The sequence below is a fragment of the Somniosus microcephalus genome, chromosome 24 (genome assembly GCF_052327205.1).
Source record: "Somniosus microcephalus isolate GS21.2 chromosome 24, FLI_Smic_1.0, whole genome shotgun sequence".
Lineage (NCBI taxonomy): Eukaryota > Metazoa > Chordata > Chondrichthyes > Squaliformes > Somniosidae > Somniosus > Somniosus microcephalus.
Genome location: NC_141010.1, coordinates 38,337,230 through 38,356,943, shown reverse-complemented (window position 1 = coordinate 38,356,943; position 19,714 = coordinate 38,337,230). Strand labels below are relative to the sequence as shown.

The window sequence follows — 19,714 nt, the reverse complement described above, 5'->3', positions numbered from 1 at the left end:
CTCAGTATGTCCGCTCGGATCTCAACCCCACACCTTGTGAAGAATCTTGGAATGTTTTTTAAGCACATTAAAGGCAAGAAAAGAATCCCATAAAAGCTAAGGAAACCACAACCTTTCGACAAACTTGAATCTTGAGATGCAAGAACCTTTTAGCTTCCCCTAGTTTCTCTTCTCCTGAAGGTGGTAAGTCGTATCATTCCATGGGTGACCACAGCTACTGGTGTCTATTCTTCATATGTAGGCCTGCACCGTGAGAAGGGATTGGCCAATGAACAGTAGGGTTCAGTTGGTCCTATTGCTTATGCTCAGCCATACAGAACACGTGAGTCCCAAGTTTGATGCCTAGTCTGTGCTGGGTTAGCTGATCTCAGATGGGACCACAGTTGGGGCATTACAGTTGGCCTCAGCACCCGGCATGAGGGAGGGAAAAAACTAGACAGGTTTCTCTTTGTGATCACTATTAATGATGAGGACAGGTTTCAGCTCTGATATCAAGACAAATAGCCTTCTAAAACTTAATTGGGGTAAATCTTTGGAGACTCTGCTTGTTGGGAACATGGATCGGAGAATCGTAAGAACAAGAACATAAGAACATAAGAAATAGGAGCAGGAGTCGGCCATTTGGCCCCTCGAGCCTGCTCCGCCATTCAATACGATGATGACTGATCTGATCTTGGCTTCAAGTCCACTTTCCCGCCCATTCCCCATAACCCTCGACTCCCCTGTAGCTCAAATATCTGTCCCTCTCCGCCTTGAATATATTCAATGACTCCGCCTCCACAGCTCTCTGGGGTAGAGAATTCCAAAGATTCACGACCCTCTGAGAGAAGAAATTCCTCCTCATCTCCGTTTTAAATGGGCGGTCCCTTATTCTGAAACTATGCCCCCTAGCTCTAGATTCCCCCACGAGGGAAAACATCCTCCCTGCATCTACCCTGTTAAGCCCCCTCAGAATCTTGTTTCAATAAGATCACCTCTTATTCTTCTAAACTCCAATGAGTATAGGCCCAACCTTTCTTCACAAGACACCCCCTTCATCTCAGGAATTAACCGAGTGAACTTTCTCTGAACTGCCTCCAATGCAAGTATATCCCTCCTTAAATAAGGAGACCAAAACTGCATGCGGCACTCCAGGTGTGGTCTCACCAATACCCTGTACAGTTGTAGCAAGACTTCCCTACTTTTATACTCCATCACCCTTGCAATAAAGGCCAACATTCCATTTGCCTTCGTAATTACTTGCTGTACCTGCATGCTAACTTTTTGTGTTTCATGTCCGAGGACCCCCAGATCCCTCTGTACCACAGTGTTCTGTAGTCTCTCTCCATTTAAATAATAATTTACTTTTTTATTCTTCCTACCAAAGTGGATAACCTCACATTTTCCCACATTATACTCCATCTGCCAAATTTTTGCCCACTCACTTAACCTATCTATATCCATTTGCAAACTCTTTGTGTCCTCCTCACAAGTTGCTTTCCCACCTATCTTTGTGTCATCAGAATAGTTGAGGGCCCAGCACTGATCCCTGTGGCACCCCACTAGTTACAGTTTGCCAACCTGAAAATGACCCATTATCCCGACTCTTTGTTTTCTGTTAGTTAGCCAATCCTCTATCCATGCTAATATATTACCCCCAACCCCATGAGCTCTTATCTTGTGCAGTAACCTTTTATGTGGCACCTTATCGAATGCCTTCTGGAAATCCAAATACACTACATCTACTGGTTCCCCTTTATCCACCCTGCTCCTTACATTCTCAAAGAACTCTAGTAAATTTGTCAAACACGATTTCCCTTTCATAAAACCATGTTAACTCTGCTTGATTGTATTATGATTTTCTAAATGTCCTGCTATTACTTTCTTAATAATGAACTCAGGAAGTCAGCGTACCTGACCGGCAGTGCACCCAATTTTCTGGAACGGCTTGGAAAATCGGGAACACCGTAAATTAGTCACAGTGACCACTGCATTCAGTTCTACAATCCACGTTCTCTTAAGTGAGACTCTGCACCAGGAATGGAGTCTCCAAAGATTTACCCCATTGATTAGGTAGAACATAAGAACATAAGAAATAGGAGCAGGAGTAGGCCATTCGGCCCTTCGAGCCTGCTCCGCCATTCAATGAGATCATGGCTGATCTTCTGCCTCAATTCCATTCACCAGCCTTATCGCCATATCCCTTGATGCCCTTACTAGTCAGAAATCCATCAACTTCTGTTTTGAATATACCCAATGACGGAGCCTCCTCAGCCCTCTGGGGTAGAGAATTCCAAAGATTCACCACCCTCTGTGTGAAGGAATTTCTTCTCATCTCAGTCCTGAATGGCCTACCCTTTATCCTGAGGCTGTGGCCCCTGGTTCTAGACTCCTCAGCCAAGGGAAACATTCTCCCAGCATCCACCCTATCCAGCCCTGTAATAATTTTGTATGCTTCAATGAGATCCCCTCTCATTCTTCTGAATTCAAGAGAATACAGGCTTAGTTTACTCAATCTCTTCTCATGCGACAGTCCCGCCATCCCAGGAATCAATCTTGTGAACCTTCGTTGCACTCCCTCTATGGCAAGTATATCCTTCCTTATGTAAGATCAAAATTGTACACAGTACTCCAGGTGTGGTCTCACCAAGGCTCTGTATAATTGGAGTAAGACTTCTTTACTCCTGTACTCAAATCCTCTTGTAATGAAGGCCAGCATACCACTTGCCTTCCTAATGGCTTGCTGCACCTGCACATTCACTTTCAGTGACTCATGTACAAGGACACCCAGGTCCCTTTGAGCATCTGCATTCCCCAATCTTTCACCATTTAGGAAATACTCTGCCTTTCTGTTTTTTCTACCAAAGTGGATAATTTCATTTATCCACATTATAATCCATCTGCCATGTTCTCGCCCACTCACTGAGCCTGTCAAGATCCCCTTGAAGCCTCTTCACATCCTCTTCGCAACTGACACTGCCACCTAGCTTTGTGTCATCAGCAAATTTGGAAATGTTACATTTGGTCCCCACATCAAAATCATTGATATAGATTGTGAATAGCTGGGGCCCAAGCACTGATCCTTGTGGTACCCCACTAGTCACAGCCAGCCATCCTGAAAAAGACCCGTTTATCCCTACTCTTTGTTTTCTGTCTGTTAACCAATTCTCAATCCATGCTGGTATATTACCCCCAATTCCATGTGCCTTAATTTTGTTCACCAACCTCTTGTGTGGGACCTTATCGAAGGCCTTCTGAAAATCCAAATACACCACATCTACTGGTTCCCCTTTGTCTACTCCACTAGTTACATCCTCAAAGAACTCCAATAGGTTTGTTAAACAGAACCCGGGGTGAGCCACTGGGGGATTGCTGGAGCCAGTGGGATCAGAGGAGTCCGCACCCTCAGGAGACTGGGAGAAAGTCGCACAGAGCAATAGTTTTCTCAATAGCCAACAGTACATTACTAATGAGGTTCAATCAATAAAATGTCATGCAACTCGACACTTTCATTGACTGCTTAATGACAGAGATTAGAAGTTGAAGTGCATTCCTGCACAGTGCTGTCCTGTAGGCTTTTGTGCAAACCTATAATCATGTTTTTTCCCAATGACAGGGTTAAGTTATTAAGAAACTTGCTTCAGACTTTCGGTGTTAGAGGTTACATTTGTTTGACAGAATTAATATTGGCATTCCTTAGCAACACCTCTGAAGCATGTTGAAAGATTTATAAAAACAAAACACCCTGAATGTCTCAGTTTCAACTTGTGTTTTGGTAGAAAGTCAACAAAAGTATCCTGGCAATTTTTTTTTTCTCCCCACTTTCCCCCGCTTTGTCGAATTCAGGGACGGGTTGAGGCAATGCATCACATCTTGCTTTCACCGCTGGCACCTGGAGTTGAATCCAGTCTCGATATCTAGGACGGAGATCTTCCACTGATTGGGAACTTGGAGTAGGTTATGGCGTAGTCCTTCCACACGTAGGACCGGCATATTAATTCAGTGCGGAGAGAGATGCAGTAACTGGGGCCTGAGTGAAGCTGTGTTCCAAAAGAACTGTTCCTCCAGCTCCAGAATCTGGGTTCCAATCCATCCACGGACACAGCGATGGTCTGTTTCTCCGGTTTACTTGGCGGGGCAGTGTGTTACACTACTGCCAGTTTATTGCTGAGACCCGAATTGGAATCAAACCCAAACACAGGGATCAGAGGCTCACTCCAGTTTTCAGTGAACATAAGACTGTAGTGCTAGACTGCCAGTAATTAAATCAGCAATTAATGCAAGAGAGTTGAGGGTGTTAATTGAGTCGCTTGGTGTGTCTCTGATTAATGTTTTCGATCCCTCTGCAGATTTTAAACAAACAACAAAAAAAAAAGCTAAGTTACAATGGGAGAATGGAACTTCCTGAGCGATCTGCTGGAATCGATCAAAAGCCACGCCCCTATGCTGGGGCGCGTCTGGCTCCTCCTCATGTTGATTTTCCGAATTCTTGTCCTGGCCACGGTGGGGAATGAAATTTTTGAGGACGAGCAAGAGGAGTTTGCCTGCAACACGCTGCAGCCCGGCTGCAAGCAGGTCTGCTACAACAAGGCCTTTCCCATCTCGCCTTACAGGTTCTGGGTGTTCCACATAGTGATTCTGTCCATCCCGTCCCTGCTTTTCGTGGTCTATGCCATGCACCAATCCTCAAAGGAGGAAGAGAAGCAGGAGAACACTGGCATTGTCCAAAGAAAGGAGCTGGCCATCGATGGGACGCCGAGAATACAGAACTTTTACATTATTCATGTTGTTCTGCGTCTGCTGGCTGAGATTGGCCTAATCGTTTCTCAGTATTTAATATTCGGCTTCATAATCGAGCCCCAGTTTCTGTGCACTGGCTTTCCTTGCCCTCATGTCGTGGATTGTTTTGTCTCCCGACCGATGGAGAAGACGGTGTTTTTAATGTTCTATTTTATAGTCGGCGTTGTCTCTGCAATTATCAGCCTTTTTGAGTTAGTCCACATTTTTCGCAAACTATTCCGCCGGAGGCAGTTAAAAGCCTTCGATCAACAGAACCTGTCAAATAGTAACTATGAAAAGGGTAGGGATCCCCAATCAGTCCAGTTAATGGACAAGACAGTTACAATGAACCACAACACCACTCACTCGGACACAGAGTCTAGTCACAAGCCCAAATCATTGGGCAGTAGTAACAGTGGAAGGTCCTCGCAATCAAGTGGAAAGAAACCCCCTCTTAATATCTAAGGGGAACTGGTGCAAGCTCTGGTCTTCTGCAAGGTGATGAATGTAAAACAAAATCAATTGTTATTTATCCAATTCCAGTTTTTCTTTTTCATGATGCTTGTGCTTTTTATTTGGTTAATCGTTTACCTGGTTATTTAAATGGCTGTTGTCGAATAATGGAATTTGTTAAGGGTAGCGAGATATTCTGGAAATTGTCTTGATCACCTTTTTAAAGATTAGGGAGAATGTTCCCTCGGGCGGGGATGCGGGACGGGGGCATTCAGTGAGTTGGTGAAGCAGACTGTGGCAGAAATGGGCCTTGACAAGTCAAATAGCTGCCTGATCAATGGGGAGACACAAAATGGCAGGTCTCCGTGGGATTGAAAAACTAAATGATGAAATATCTCCTAGCAGGTAGGAGATACATGTTTTCTTTTGTTTATGTTGAAAACGCCCGACACCTTTCTTCTCCTTTACTACCAACTCTCCCTGATAAATCCACAAGGACCTCATCGGAACGAGCACTAAATGAAGCCACTGGGTGGTAATCGCAGAATAGGGGCACCAATCTAGCAAAAACAAGGAGCTGTAGCAACAAGACGTTAGCAGCAGCCACCCCAACTGCTCAGTTGGTAAGGCAACGTGCGACTGACTAGCAGGTGCCAGATTCAAGCCTGGTCTATGCTGATTTGGTTGGTTTCGGCCAGGGTTTGCTGTAAGGGCCTCGGAGATGGGAAAATTGGTCAGGGGGTCCTGCCCGTAATCACTATCCAGTGACTCCTGCTAGATAGTGAATGGATGTTGGGTGAGGACAGAACAGGGTTCAAACATGTTATGCCTCACAGTTAACTAGCCTGCTGACAGTGTCCAGGCTCACAGTTGCCAACCCCACCAGGATTGCCCTGGAGTCTCCAGGAATTGCAGATTAATCCCTTGGACACTGATGTGAGCAACCTGGGAGAAAAATCATATCTAGGGCATTAAAAACAATTTGTGTGTGTGTTTTTTTTTTACATTTTCTTAGAACACTTTTGTTTATTAGTTTAAAAAGTTTTGGTGATTGAAACCCCCACGTTTGGCAGGACGGGACAGTTGGAGGTGGGAAGTCATGTGATGAAGCCTCCAGGAATAGGTCCAGAGTTGGGGACCGTAACAGCCGCTTGGATGGGGTACCAGAGGGTGACCAAGGGCCGTGTGACAGTACCCAGCAACAGATGGCACCATGAGGCGAGGAGGACATTAAAGCAGAAAGGGAAAAATCACAGCACTATTAGAGAATAAAATAATGCCGTATTCGGCAACATTTTTTTAACCAGAGTTGGCCGGTACCAACTTTGCAGTGTAACAGAGTGACATTCATTTGTATTGAAGTGTGCAAGAAATCCTGGCAGTATATGTTTTGCACTTCCTAACTCCTGTATGTGATTAAAAAATTTTTTTTTAACTAATGTGGTGGAACAGCATGTTGGAATACCAAGGCACATTGCCGCATGAGTTGAGAGGGAGCACACACTCGACCTACCCTCCCTTACTCAACCGAGTTTTTATCCCTCGTTGGGGGAAGCTGTTGAGCAGAGATCAGGGACAAAGAGAGAGAGAATAAAGGGAGGGCCATTGGCTAAACAGTGAGGCAGATCAGGCCTGGGAGCAGGTTATCCACTAGGTGGTTAAGACATCTGGCTTGGCCCAGTGGAATTGGGAAGAAAATAGATTTTGAAATAATTCCTCATGGTCAGCTGGGCTCAGTGGTGGCACTCTAGTGCCCGAAGTCAGAAGATCATGGGTTCAAGCTCCACGCCAGGACTTGAGGACAAGAGCCAGGCTGACACTACTTCAGGACTGAGGAGAGTCCTTCATTGTTGGAGATGCCATACCTTTGGATGAGATGTTAAACAAAGGCCTTATCCAGCTGTTCAGTTGGACATTAAAGATCTTCAGGTACTTTGGAAGAGATGCAGGGAATTTTCCAGGTGTCCTCAACCAATGCCACCACAAACGGGTGATTCATCTCAATGCTGTGTATAAAGTGCCTGCTGTGTTTGCCTACAGAAGAGAGCACTTTCAATGTGAAATACTTTCAGTTGCTTCTTAGATGTGATAAAGTGCTATATAAATGCCAGCTTGCTCTTAATTATGTGTTTTTAACATTTTCACCTAACAAATTGAGTTTATATGTTCCCTCTGTTGCGAGTAGGGTTGCCAACACTCCAGGCTCATCCTGGAGTCTCCAGGAATCAATCTCCCGGACACTGTTGCAATCAACCCCAGGAGGAAAATCATAAGGGCATTAAAAAATTGTATGTTTAAAATTATGGGAAAGAAAGTCTTTTAGTGGGCAGTTGGAGGCAGGAAGTCATGTGACTAAACCTCCAGGAATACGTCCAACCAGAATTGACAACCCTTTGATTGACACAAGATGTGCAGTTTTGGTCGCCTTATCTGAGGAAGGATGTTCTTGCCATGGAAGGAGTTCAGCGAAGATTCACCAGGCTGATACCTGGGATGAGGAGAGATTGGGTCGATTGGGCTTGTACTCGCTGGAGTTTAGAAGAATGAGAGGGGATCTCATCGAAACTTATAAAATTCTGACAGGACTGGACAGACTAGATGCTGGAAGGATGTTCCCAATGGTCGGGGAGTCCAGAACCAGGGGTCACAGTCTAAGGATAAGGGGTAAGCCATTTAGGACAGAAATGAGGAGGAATTTCTTCACCCAGAGAGTGGTGAACCTGTGGAATTCTCTATCACAGAAGGCAGTAGAGGCCAATTCATTAAATATATTCAAGAAGGAGTTGGATATATTTCTTAAGGCTAAAGGGATCAAGGGGTATGGGGAGAAAGCAGGGACCGGGTACTGAGTTTGGATGATCAGCCATGAGCGCATTGAATGGCGGAGCAGGCTCGAGGGGCCGAATGGCCGACTCCTGCTCCTATCTTCTATGTTTCTAGCTGCGAGGGTCCATGATATTCCCCAGCCGCAATTGCCCAGGTCTCTCTCTATGTTCTTCTCTGTGACCTCTGTGAATCTCAGCTGCCCCTGCCCCAGGCACCAGCTGCCCATTAAAACCTGCTCGAGCTGATGCCACGGCCAATCCTTCCCGAAAATTAAATAAGCTTCGCCTTCGATTAAATAAGACCTTGGCTTTCATTTTCAGTTCTAATTACAGCCCGTTTGCCTCAGCAAGGGGAGCAATGGAATACAGGCTCCTCGCTCTTTTTATGTCAGAGAACATAAATCATCCTGAGGAGAAAAAAAACTTTGTTGATTTTTTTTTTACCTTTTTAAATAAAACTGAGTAATTCCTAGCAAAGTTTAAAAAGAGTAAAATCTGAAAAGGTGTGGGATGGGGGCAGGAAGGCTTCTTCCGTTCGCTTTGCAGTGCAGTGTGTTCTCCTTGTTGCGGGCTTTTAAACATCACTATAAATGACAAAGTCAACTGCAGTGTACTTGGAAAGTGTCCACACTGCAATCTGATGTTGACAGAGTGATGCAGTTCTCCCCAGGAAATGGGCTGTTCTTTTATGAAATTCATCTGCCCTTGATACATCCCACTCCTTGAGAACAGACCAGTTGAACGAAGAACTTGATCCTACATATTCAGTTTCCAGCACATTGTGCGTCATCTGGTTGGACAATGAAACACAATTTTATTTCCTCCCAACCCTTCAGTTCTCCTCCCCGACACACCATTCCCCAGCCAAGCTGGGGGAAGAACTTACAGCTAACCTGTGTTAGAGCAGCCTGGGATCACTCATCCTCTGTTTCCCTCCCAGTAAGAATTTACCTGACCTCTGCTTTGTGACGTTCCTTCCCCTGGGCAACCCTGCTGAGATCGGAAACTCATCTGCATAGTTTTGAGCGCCAGCACAATTGACTGCTCTGCTTCCCTCGGGGTCCTGCCCTCAGTACGTCAGAATCTAGATAGAAATGTCACTAAATTGTCAAGAAATGTTACCTTTTTAATATTCAGAGCAGGCCTTTCACGTGACTGGGCAGGGATGCTGATTGGAATTGTGCGATTGGGTTGGATCTTCACGTGTGTCCCGGATTCCTCTACAAGCAGTAGCTTCGCTGTTTCAGCTTCCCATCATTCTGAGGGACTGCCGAAGAAGAAGAAGATTATGTTGTGTCTGTAACAACCAAATTAAATTTTTAATATAGTTTTATACATAGTTTTCTAAATGTATTTTTCTACATGTGTTCAGTGTAAATAGCTTGTATTAAAATCGTGTGCCCTTTATAATTAAAAAAAGGTTTTTTCTCATTAAGAGACACATTCCTCTCGCTGCGATTACTGACCAGGGATTTTATATGTAAACAATCTGAATCCATTGACGATCTTACAAGTTGCAATTGTAGCAGAGTTACAGCCCCCCTCACCACAAAATTAAAACAAACAGAATGTAATTAGGATATTTCTCCAAATCAGCTTATTTTTTTTCCCCACCAGTTCTCCCTCCCTGCACTCCTGAAAGTGTTGAATCTTTTCCAGGGAATAGTTTTGTGAGCACCAGTTACCCTCTGGCACCTTAATCATGTGTCTTACACTGTGAGCTGTGGTTCAGTGGTAGCAGTCCCGCCTCTGAATCAGAGGTTTGTGGGTTCAAGTCCCACTCCAGAGACTTGAGCACAAAATCTAAGCCGACACTCCCAGTGCAATGCTGAGGGTGTGCTGCACTGCCGGAGGTGCCGTCTTTCAGGTGAGACGTTAAACCAGGGCACCGTCTGTTGTGTCCGTGTATAATAAGACACCGACTGCAGGAGAACGGTACAACAGGTGTTTACTCAATGTGGCTCACACGGGAACTGATCTGTACAGATTACTACTCAGTGCTATATACAGGTGTGGTCACTGCCTGTACTGCAGTATACATGAGCTGTAAAAGATAGTTCCCCCCTTAAAGGTATATACATTACAATTCCTCCCTTTTTAGATTAACAGTACCATAACACTCATTTAACAATTAAATATCAAACTAATTACAATTAACACTTTTAACATGCAACATTAGCTGAAAATAGTCTATTTATATATTCAGTCTTTGGGGAGGCTTCCTGATCCTTTCTGGATAGCGCCTTTCCCGAGTGTCTTGCTCTTGGTGCGGAGGCGATTCTGGCCCCCTGTCGTCGGTTGGTTCATCAGCTTCCAATGCTACTGTTTCTGGGGTAGATGCGACCTGTACGTCGGGTTCATCACCAGGTACGTATGGGCGAGGCACGGGGTTGACTTGTTCCTGTGACTCTAGGATCTGGTCAGCATGCCGTCTCACGATGCTCTCCCCAACGTCCACTGTGTACATTAGTGGGCCCTGCCGTGTGCATATCGTTCCTGGCTGCCATTTTTCTGTTCGGTAGTCGCGGGCCAAGACTGGTTGCCCTACATTGAAGCTCCTTGTTGGCTTCTCGTGGATGTGCTGGAATTGCTTACTCTCAACATCTCTTTGTACGTTTGGTCTGAGCAAATCCAGGCGAGATCTTAACCTTCGGTTAAAGAACATCATGGCTGGGGCCTGGTTGGTGACTGCATGTGTCGCATTCCGGTAGGCGAACAGGAAATTGTCCACCTTGTGCTGCAGCGGAATGTTGTCATTGTACATAGCCTTTATTGCCTTCTTAAAGGTTTGTACGAACCTCTCAGCCAATCCATTTGTGGCTGGATGATACGGGGCGGATGTGTAATGTCTTACCCCATTCTTTTTCAAGAACCTCCGGAACTCTTCGGACACAAACTGTGGTCCGTTGTCGGAGCAAATCTGTTCTGGCAAGCCATTCCTGGCAAAAATGGTCCGTAGGACTGCAATAGTTTTCTCCGTGGTGGTGGAGGACATTTTGATGACCTCAGGCCATTTCGAGTGCGCATCCATGGCTATTAAAAACATTGAGTCCATGAATGGACCAGCAAAATCAATATGCACCCGTTGCCATGGAGATGAGGGCCACTCCCATGGGTGTAGAGGGGCCTGTGGTGGTGCATTTTGGACTTTCTGGCATCCTGAGCAACTCTTGGTCAGGTCCTCGATTTGTTTATCGATTCCCGGCCACACACATAAGCCCTGGCTAGGCTTTTCATTTTCACCCCTCCCAGATGACCCTCATGAAGCTCATTGAGCACTCTATCCCTTAACTTGGGTGGAATTACCACTCGGGATCCACACATCAAGGTCCCCCGGCACACTGACAGCTGTTCTCTCCTCATCGAGAATGCTGGCAACAGTGAGTCGCCATGTGCTGGCCATCCCTTCACCGTCAAATCATATACCCGAGACAGTGTCGGGTCATTTCGGGTTTCCTTTTCGATACAAGCGTTAGTTACCGGTAGGTATTCAACTGTAGTCGAATGGAATATTTCGACAGGATCCACTGCTGGTGCTTCCTCCGCAGTAGGCAGTGGCAGGCGTGATAGCCCATCAGCATTTCCATGCTGTTTCGTGCCCTTATATTCAATCTCATAATGGTGCGCCCCTAGAAAAAGTGACCATCTTTGTAGTCGTTACGCAGTCATCACCGGAACGCCCTTCTTCGGATTAAAAATGGAGACAAGAGGCTGGTGATCAGTCAGCAAGGTGAATTTCCGCCCGTGCAGATAGTGATTGAACTTTTTCACTCCCCACACTAGGCTGAGGGCCTCCCTGTCAATCTGGGCGTAGTTACGCTCGGCTGAGGTTAGTGATCGTGACGCAAAGGCTATTGGCCTCTCTGAGCCGTCCAAGAATTTGTGCGACAGCACCGCTCCAATGCCGTAGGGTGACGCATCACATGCCAACCGAATTGGTAATGCTGGGTTGTAATGGGCCAATACCTCTTTCGATGTGATTAGTGTTTTGCTCTTCTGGAAAGCTCGTCTACATTCGTCACTCCACTTCCATGGCACCCCAGTTTGCAGTAGGGTGTTCAGTGGGTGTAGTATTGTAGACAAATTTGGCAAGAACTTATGGTAGTAGTTTACCAGCCCGAGGAACGACCTCAGTTGTGACACATTTTCTGGTGCTGGAGCCTTGACTACTGCCTCAATCTTCTCTGGGGACTTATGTAACCCCTCTTTATCGATAACGTGGCCACAATACGAGATCTGTTTTCTAAAAAACTCGCATTTGGGGCGGTTAGCTCGGAGCCCATATTCCTGCAATCTAGTGAGCACCTGCTCCAGGTTGGCAAGGTGATCACTGTCATTTTCGCCCGTGGCCAGGATGTCGTCCAAATAACACTGGGTCCCTGGGATCCCTTGCAGGACTTGTTCCATTGCCCTCTGCCAAATAGCCGGAGCTGATGCTACCCCGAATACCAGCCGGTTGTATTGGTAGAGACCTTTATGGGTGTTGATTGTGAGGTATTTTTTTGATGCTTCTTCTACCTCCATTTGCAGATACGCCTGGGCCAGATCAATCTTAGTGAAGCGTTTCCCTCCAGATAGCGAGGCGAAAATATCTTCAATCCGCGGAAGTGGATATTGTATGGTGTGAAGGACCAGGTTCACTGTTACCTTGAAGTCCCCACAGATGCGAACCTTCCTTGGTTCCCCAGGCATGCTGCTCAACGACTTTTTCATCACAGGGACGATGGGTGTAGCCCACTCACTCCAGTCTACCTTGGACAGTACACCTGAACGTTCCAGACTCTCCAGCTCTGCTTTGACGGCTGGGTGGATCGCATAAGGTACCGGTCTGGCCTTAAAAAATTTTGGGCTTGCGTTTTCTTCAATTTTAATCGTCGCTGTCATGCCTTTTAGTGTTCCGAGTCCTTGCTGGAACACTTCTTTCGCGTCAGTTAGGATCTTTGACAGTCGCCCAGGTGTGACGTCGTCATCCTTTTTGTCAGCCACAGTCAGTGCCTGTATGGAATGCCAATCCAGTTGTATTTTCCGGATCCATTCACGTCCCAGTAATGGTGGTCCTCCATCTTGTAATACATACAGGTCTAGTTTTGGTGTTTCCTTACCGTTATATATAACGGTCACCCTTATTTTTCCTTTGGGGTAGACTTTTTGCCCCGTGTACGTCTTCAAAATAATTTTTGTGTCTCTCAAGGGTATGTGTGAGAATAGCCGCTCGTAGTCCCGTCGGTTTATGACTGTTAGGGCTGATCCTGTGTCCAATTCCATCTTTACCTGGACTCCTGCTATCTTGAGAGTGACCCAAATGGTTCGGTGATCCTCCGTTGTGATCACATTATGTAGTTTCAGACAACTCAGTTCCCTGCTTTCGGAGTCGTTATCACTCTTTTGTTCGTCTGAACTATTCTCCATCATCTTATGTACCACCTTGTACTTTTCTTTGGTAGGTTTCTTATTGCTGGTTTTCTTTCCCGACCTGCAGACTCGTGCTATGTGTCCTACTTTTCCACACTGTTTGCACACTTTGTCTTTGAACCAGCAATCATTCTGGTCGTGTGTTGTTCTGCCGCAGCGATAGCACTTCTCTGTTCCATATGACATTTCGTTTGTGCCATATTCTTGCGGTCTCTGTTGTATCTCTGCAGCGCCCCGTGCTGCTGCTTCATATGATACCGCAATGCTGAAAGCCTTTTCCAGCGTAAGGTCCTTTTCAGATAAAAGCCGTTTCTGGGTTCCTTCACTTTGAAGCCCACACACAAACTTGTCCCTTAAGGTATCTGCCAGTCCCGCTCCAAACTGGCAGTGTTTCGATAGTTTGCGCAGTTCTGTTAAATAATCAGCATTGCTTTCATCCTTATGCTGGTTCCGTTTGTGAAACTTGAATCTTTCTGCTATCAGCAGCGGTGTGGGGTTTAAATGTTCCTGTAGTATCGTTACTATGTCTTCAAAGCTCTTTTCCATTGGCTTCGTTGGGGTTACTAGATTTCGTAAAAAAACATACGTCTTTGCACCCATTAAATTTAACAATACCGACGCTTTCTTGTCATCTGACACCTCATTTGCCTTGCAGTATACCTCTATTCGTTCGACATATGTAGTCCAATCTTCGACTTCATTGTCAAATGCGGTGATACTGCCACTCTTCGGCATTTTGGGTGTGGTTTAAAATGGCATCTCCCAATGGCTTAAAATGGCGTCTCCCGCGCTTTCCTTCGTCCCCCGCTGCTGCCAACGCCGCTCCCGGCGGTTCTCATGGCAATGGCGGTGCCCTGTAGGTTTCGCGCGCTTCTCCTGCGCTGCTGCCAACGCTGCTCTCGGCGGTCCTCGTGGCAATGGCGGCGCCTCGCGGGTTTCTGCGCGTCTCTCCCTCTCTTCGATGCTGCTCGGCCCCTGAACACCGGCTGCCCCCTGTGCGCTCTGCCCTCTCTCTCCCCCGTCGACGCTGCTCGGCCCTTGCTGTGCCGCTTGGTCGGGCTCTAGCCCGCCGCTGTCCGGGAAGGGTCTGCGCACTACCTGTTGCCAGCCCGTTTCGCTGGACCACCTTGACTGGAAAGCCAAGCCTGGCTCTCGACAGCCTCCCCCGCAATTCTCGAGTCTCTGCTGGATGACTGGGCAGTTGCCCGTGGTCGACGCCCGAGTCTCTGGCCTTGACCTCCAATCCACTGATCTCCAGGAACGAATCCCCGGGAGGTGATGCAGAGTTGCAGGTAGGTTCGAACTTGCCTTGTCGCCAATGTTGTGTCCGTGTATAATAAGACACAGACTGCAGGAGAACGGTATAACAGGTGTTTACTCAACGTGGCTCACACGGGAACTGATCTGTACAGATTACTACTCAGTGCTATATACAGGTGTGGTCACTGCCGGTACTGCAGTATACATGAGCTGTAAAAGATAGTTCCCCCCTTAAAGGTATATACATTACACCGTCTGCTCGCTCAGGCGGACATAAAAGATCCCACGGCACTATTCAAAGAGAAGGGGAGTTTTCCCTGGTGCCCTGGCCAATATTTATCCTTCAACCAACACCCAAAAACAGATGATCTGCTCATTATCTCATTGCTGTTTGTGGGAGCTTGCTGTGCGCATAAATTGGCTGCCACTTTTCCTACATTACAACAGAGACACCACTTCAAAAAAAGTACTTCATTGGCTGTAAAGCACTTTGGGATGACCTAAGGTTGTGAAAGGTGCTAGATAAATGCAAGTTCTTTCTTTCTAGATTGGCGATAGTTACTGCTAGGCTATTTTTATATTTGTTGTGAGGATGTGGGTGACGTTGGTAAAGCCGAGTTAGTGCCAATCCCTGGTTGCCCTGAGCAGGCGGTGCTGAGCCTCCTCCTTGACCTTGTGCTGAAGGTGCTCCCATGATGGTGTTTGGTAGAGAATTCCAGATTTTGTTGTAACGACTATGAAGGAATGGCAATAAAATGTCTAGGCCCGGATGGTGTATGACTTGGAGGAGGACTTGCAGGTGATGTCGTTCCCATGATATTGTTGCTCTTGTCCTTCTCAGTGGCAGTGATGGCGAGGCTGCGAGTTGCTAGCCTGTATTGCACAGGTTTATTTTCTGATTGGAGCTGTTTTTTGTATAAAAGCTTAATGGTACCAAGTTCCTGTCCCCACAATTTTAACCTAAAAAATAAACAGATTAATACTGTGTTTAAAATTGTGCAGACAGGAATTTAGTACATGCCAGTTAAACTTTTATACCAAATCAGCGCCAGTCAGGAACTGTATGGTGAGCTATTGCCGCAATCTCCCCACCGGCACCACTAGGTCCAGGCAAAACCGACTCCTTGTACTGGTGGTGACCTCTAGTGCTGGAAAAATAAAATTACAATTAGCACAATGGAAATGAAAACAATGGTAAGTGGCATTTAAAAGAGTTGTTAACACCCAATTAACAATAACTAAATAAGAGCAGCTCTTTATACAGCACATGCAGCCCATTATGTCATGGAAATCAACTGCACGCCAAAGATATCTGAGCAAACCTACCACTAATAAATAAAATACCCTCAAGTAGCACTCAGTGAATGTTGGAAAATTGGAAATAGACAGCTGGCCAGGCAGAATCTGAAAGAGGAAAAACGGGTTAACATTGTTCACTAACTTTTGATGAAGGGTCCCACCCAAAACCTCTCTTTTCTCTTTCAGCTGCTGAGCAATCTGTGGGAGCATTTACAAATACAGTCGCCAAGGGCTTCATCTTCAGGCCCCTGTGAGTTTACTGAGGGGCAATCGTAGCATTTACACTCAACAATTTTCCTGCATTAACAATGTGGATGAATGGATAGTAAATACCCGAGGTCACAAGTTTCCTACATTACAACAGTGACTACACTTCAAAAAAGTAATTCATTGGCTGTAAAGCGCTTTGGGACATCTGGTGGTCGTGAAAGGCACTGTATAAATGCAAGTCTTTTTTTCTTTTAAGTGAGATTAGACACATAAGAGAATGTTTCCAGGGTCTCTATCTCTGTCTAGGTGCAGTGAATCACTCACACACAGTGAATACTGGAAGATCAGGCAGTCAGAGCAAACACCTGTAAAATTACCCACCCGATCTGCTGATAGTTGCTGTGCCCAGGTGCAGACCCAGGTAAATTTCCCTCACAATCTCCAAACTGCTGGCCATCATCATGAGGTAGTGAATGAATGCGATGGGTCTCACTGGATTCAAAACAAGCTCACCTTCAAATAAGGCAATGAAACGAACTGTCAGCATTCGTCTTACTTCAGCAAAATAAGGTGCAAACTGGACGGTTACTTCCATGAAAATAACCTAATACAGGAAACTTTGGTTTATCCGGAGGTTGTATGTCCGGAAACCTCGATCTAACGGCAGAAATCAGCAGCCGTTTTGGTTAGGTTTTTTTTCTTCTAGCATTTTTTTTTAACAGTCAGGCTCTGGAAAGCGTCTCTGTAGCTTAGCAACAGCTTCAGAGACGCTTCCAAGGTACGGGCTGAATGTTTACAAGCTGTTGCTAAGCAACAGTGTTTGTTGTCAGATACGGAGATGAAAACCTCCGTATCCTTCAACATTAACGCTGGTCTATCCGGAAGTTTTGATAGATCGGCAGCAGCTCGGTCCCGTCGGTGCCGGATATCGCGAAGTTTCCTGTAAATGGCAGTTGACATGGTTTGAGAAAGGGCAGATTCTGCCTGACCAACTTCCTTCGGCTTTTTCCAAGGAAATTACATTTTTTAAAAATTATTCGTTCACGGGATGTGGGCGCCGCTGTCAAGGCCAGCATTTATTGTTCATCCCTAATTGCCCTTGAGAAGGTGCTGCTGAGCCGCCTTCTTGAACCGCTGCAGTCCGATACAACTGAGTGGCTTGCTAGGCCATTTCAGAGGACAGTTAAAAGTCAACCACATTGCTGTGGGTCTGGATTCAAATGTAGGCCAGGCCGGGTAAGGATGGCAGATTTCCTTCACTAAAGGACATTAGTGAACCAGATGGGTTTTTGCGACAATCCGATAGTTTCATGGTCACCATGAATGTCACTAGCTTTTTATTCCAGATTTATTCAATTAATGAAATTTAAATTCCCCAGCTGCCCTGGTGGGATTTGAACTCACGTCTCCGGATCATTTGTCCAGGCTTCTGGATTACTAGTCTAGTAATGCAACCACGATGCTACCGTACACCCCTAAGACATCCTAAGTTGACATTTGAAAGACCTATCACAGTGCATGTAAACCTCGAGAAAGCTTTTCATTAAGTTCTCCATGAAAGGCTGCTACAGAAGCTTGGAGTAGAGTGTAGTAGAACCTGGAGATTGATGAGCAATAAGTGGGCTCTAGTTAGAAGAGTGTTGTCCGACGAGGGAGATGGGAGTGCCGCAGGATCCGATGCTGGGGCACCTCTTTTTAAGTCTACAAAAATGGCCTAGAGTCAGAAATGAAATGCAATTTGGTCACATTTACAGATAACTCTAAGTTGGGGGGTGAGGAAGGGAAAGGTGTGATGACGCAGCCAAAAACTAAAAGAACCTAAACAAAATTTGCAGCTACACACAACTATAAATTCAAACCAAATAATTGCAAGGTGCTGCACAATGGAAGGAAGAATGCAAGACACACTCCCAGTTACTGCAGGGCACCAATCAATACAGGGAACAGAATGCAGTGCCGTGTTGCCATATTAGTAAAGTGCAAAACTGAGGCTTTAATGCTGCAACTCTGGTAAGGCACTAGGGAAAAGCCCATGCCCTGGAGGCGGTGCAGAGAAGGGCCGACCTCCTTGGCCAGTGTCGAGGCTGATCCCTAGCGTTAGAGGGATGAGTTAGGTGGGTAGGCTAGGGAAAATTCAGGGGTGAGAGGGGATATATCTGATAAGATATTTAGACACAAAAGGCATCACGGGGTATGGGGAGAGAGCGGGAATATGGTATTGAGATAGAGGATCAGCCATGATCAGATTGAATGGTAGAGCAGGCTCGAAGGGCCGAATGGCCGACTCCTGCTCCTATGTTTCTAGACAAAGTTGAATAGAAAAGGTAAAAATTCAGAGTATTTTTTTGAACAAAGTTGAATCGTGGCTGCAGGACAAGGGGGCATCAGTGCTAAGTGTTAAGTGGTAAGTTCAGGACTGATGTCAGGAAACACTTCTTCACACAGACTGATTAATACCTGGAATGGTCTTCTGCATAGGGAAATAGAGGAAAACTCTGAAATCATTCAAGGAGTTAGACACTGTGACCAGAGGGTGGGACTGAGAGTTTCTATGGAAGGGAGAGCACCCTCATTCAAATTGAGTGAGAAGTGCAGTTAAAGTTGGCCCAAGTTACAGTTTAACATTGCTCTGGGGACTTAATTTTTCTTCTCGACGGCTACAGTCCCGTCTTCAGCCAGTTTAACTTAAAATAGTGCTCTGGATTTATCTTTTCTAAGCCATTTTGTGCCATCTATCTCAATAATGTTTTATTTTCCCACAAAGATTTTAATTCTGTTTAAAAAATATTGCCTGAATTATTCAGCTTGTGAACATTTTCTTTACTTCTATTCAATGCCAGTGGCGACTTTCAGCATCAAAATTTCTGCTGGTGCTGGATTTGCATCAGTGAGCATCACCTCCATATCCCCAGCACAGCCGCTGACTTGTTTCTCAGTGTCACAGAGTCTTTTATGCCCAGTCGGTTCAAAAGTGTTTCCCAAAGGATTATATACAAGGACAGAAGCAACTGTAGATGCACTGCAGCAACTCGCCAAGGCTTCTTCAGCAGCACCTCCCTAACCTGCGACCTCCACCACCTAGAAGGACAAGGGCAGCAGGCGCATGGGAACACCACCACCTGCAAGTTCCCCTCCAAGTCACACACCATCCTGACTTAGAAGTCTATCACCGATCCTTCATCATCGCTGGGTCAAAATCCTGGAACTCCCTCCCTAACAGCACTGTGGGAGTACCTTCACCACACGGACTGCAGCGGTTCAAGGCAGCGGCTCACCACCACCTTCTCGATGGCAATTGGGGATGGGCAATAAATGCTGGCCTTGCCAGCGACGCCCACATCCCATGAACGAATAAATAAATGTATACTGGGAATCTGGAGGTGAAGCTTCCACTTCTGATGGAGAGGCCCACTCGAGACATTAACCAGTCTTTCTCTTTCTGCTGCTGATTGACCTGCGTTTGCAGCATTATCTGTTTTTAACATTGGCATTGCAAT

The 19,714-nt window shown here is 46.0% G+C and overlaps 1 protein-coding gene across 1 annotated transcript; it reads left to right on the top strand.

Annotated features, from left to right (window-relative positions):
* Positions 1 to 3,330: 3,330 nt before the first annotated feature.
* Positions 3,331 to 6,858, top strand: LOC147101245 (gap junction delta-3 protein-like). Its single transcript, XM_085966532.1, has one exon. The coding sequence runs from the start codon at positions 4,366 to 4,368 to the stop codon at positions 5,221 to 5,223; it is 858 nt and encodes a 285-aa protein (XP_085822658.1). The 5' UTR covers positions 3,331 to 4,365; the 3' UTR covers positions 5,224 to 6,858.
* Positions 6,859 to 19,714: the final 12,856 nt, after the last annotated feature.

Bases quoted from the DNA above. Each gene is read 5' to 3' on its own strand.
- LOC147101245 (XM_085966532.1), top strand. From the start codon at position 4,366: ATGGGAGAATGGAACTTCCTGAGCGATCTGCTGGAATCGATCAAAAGC.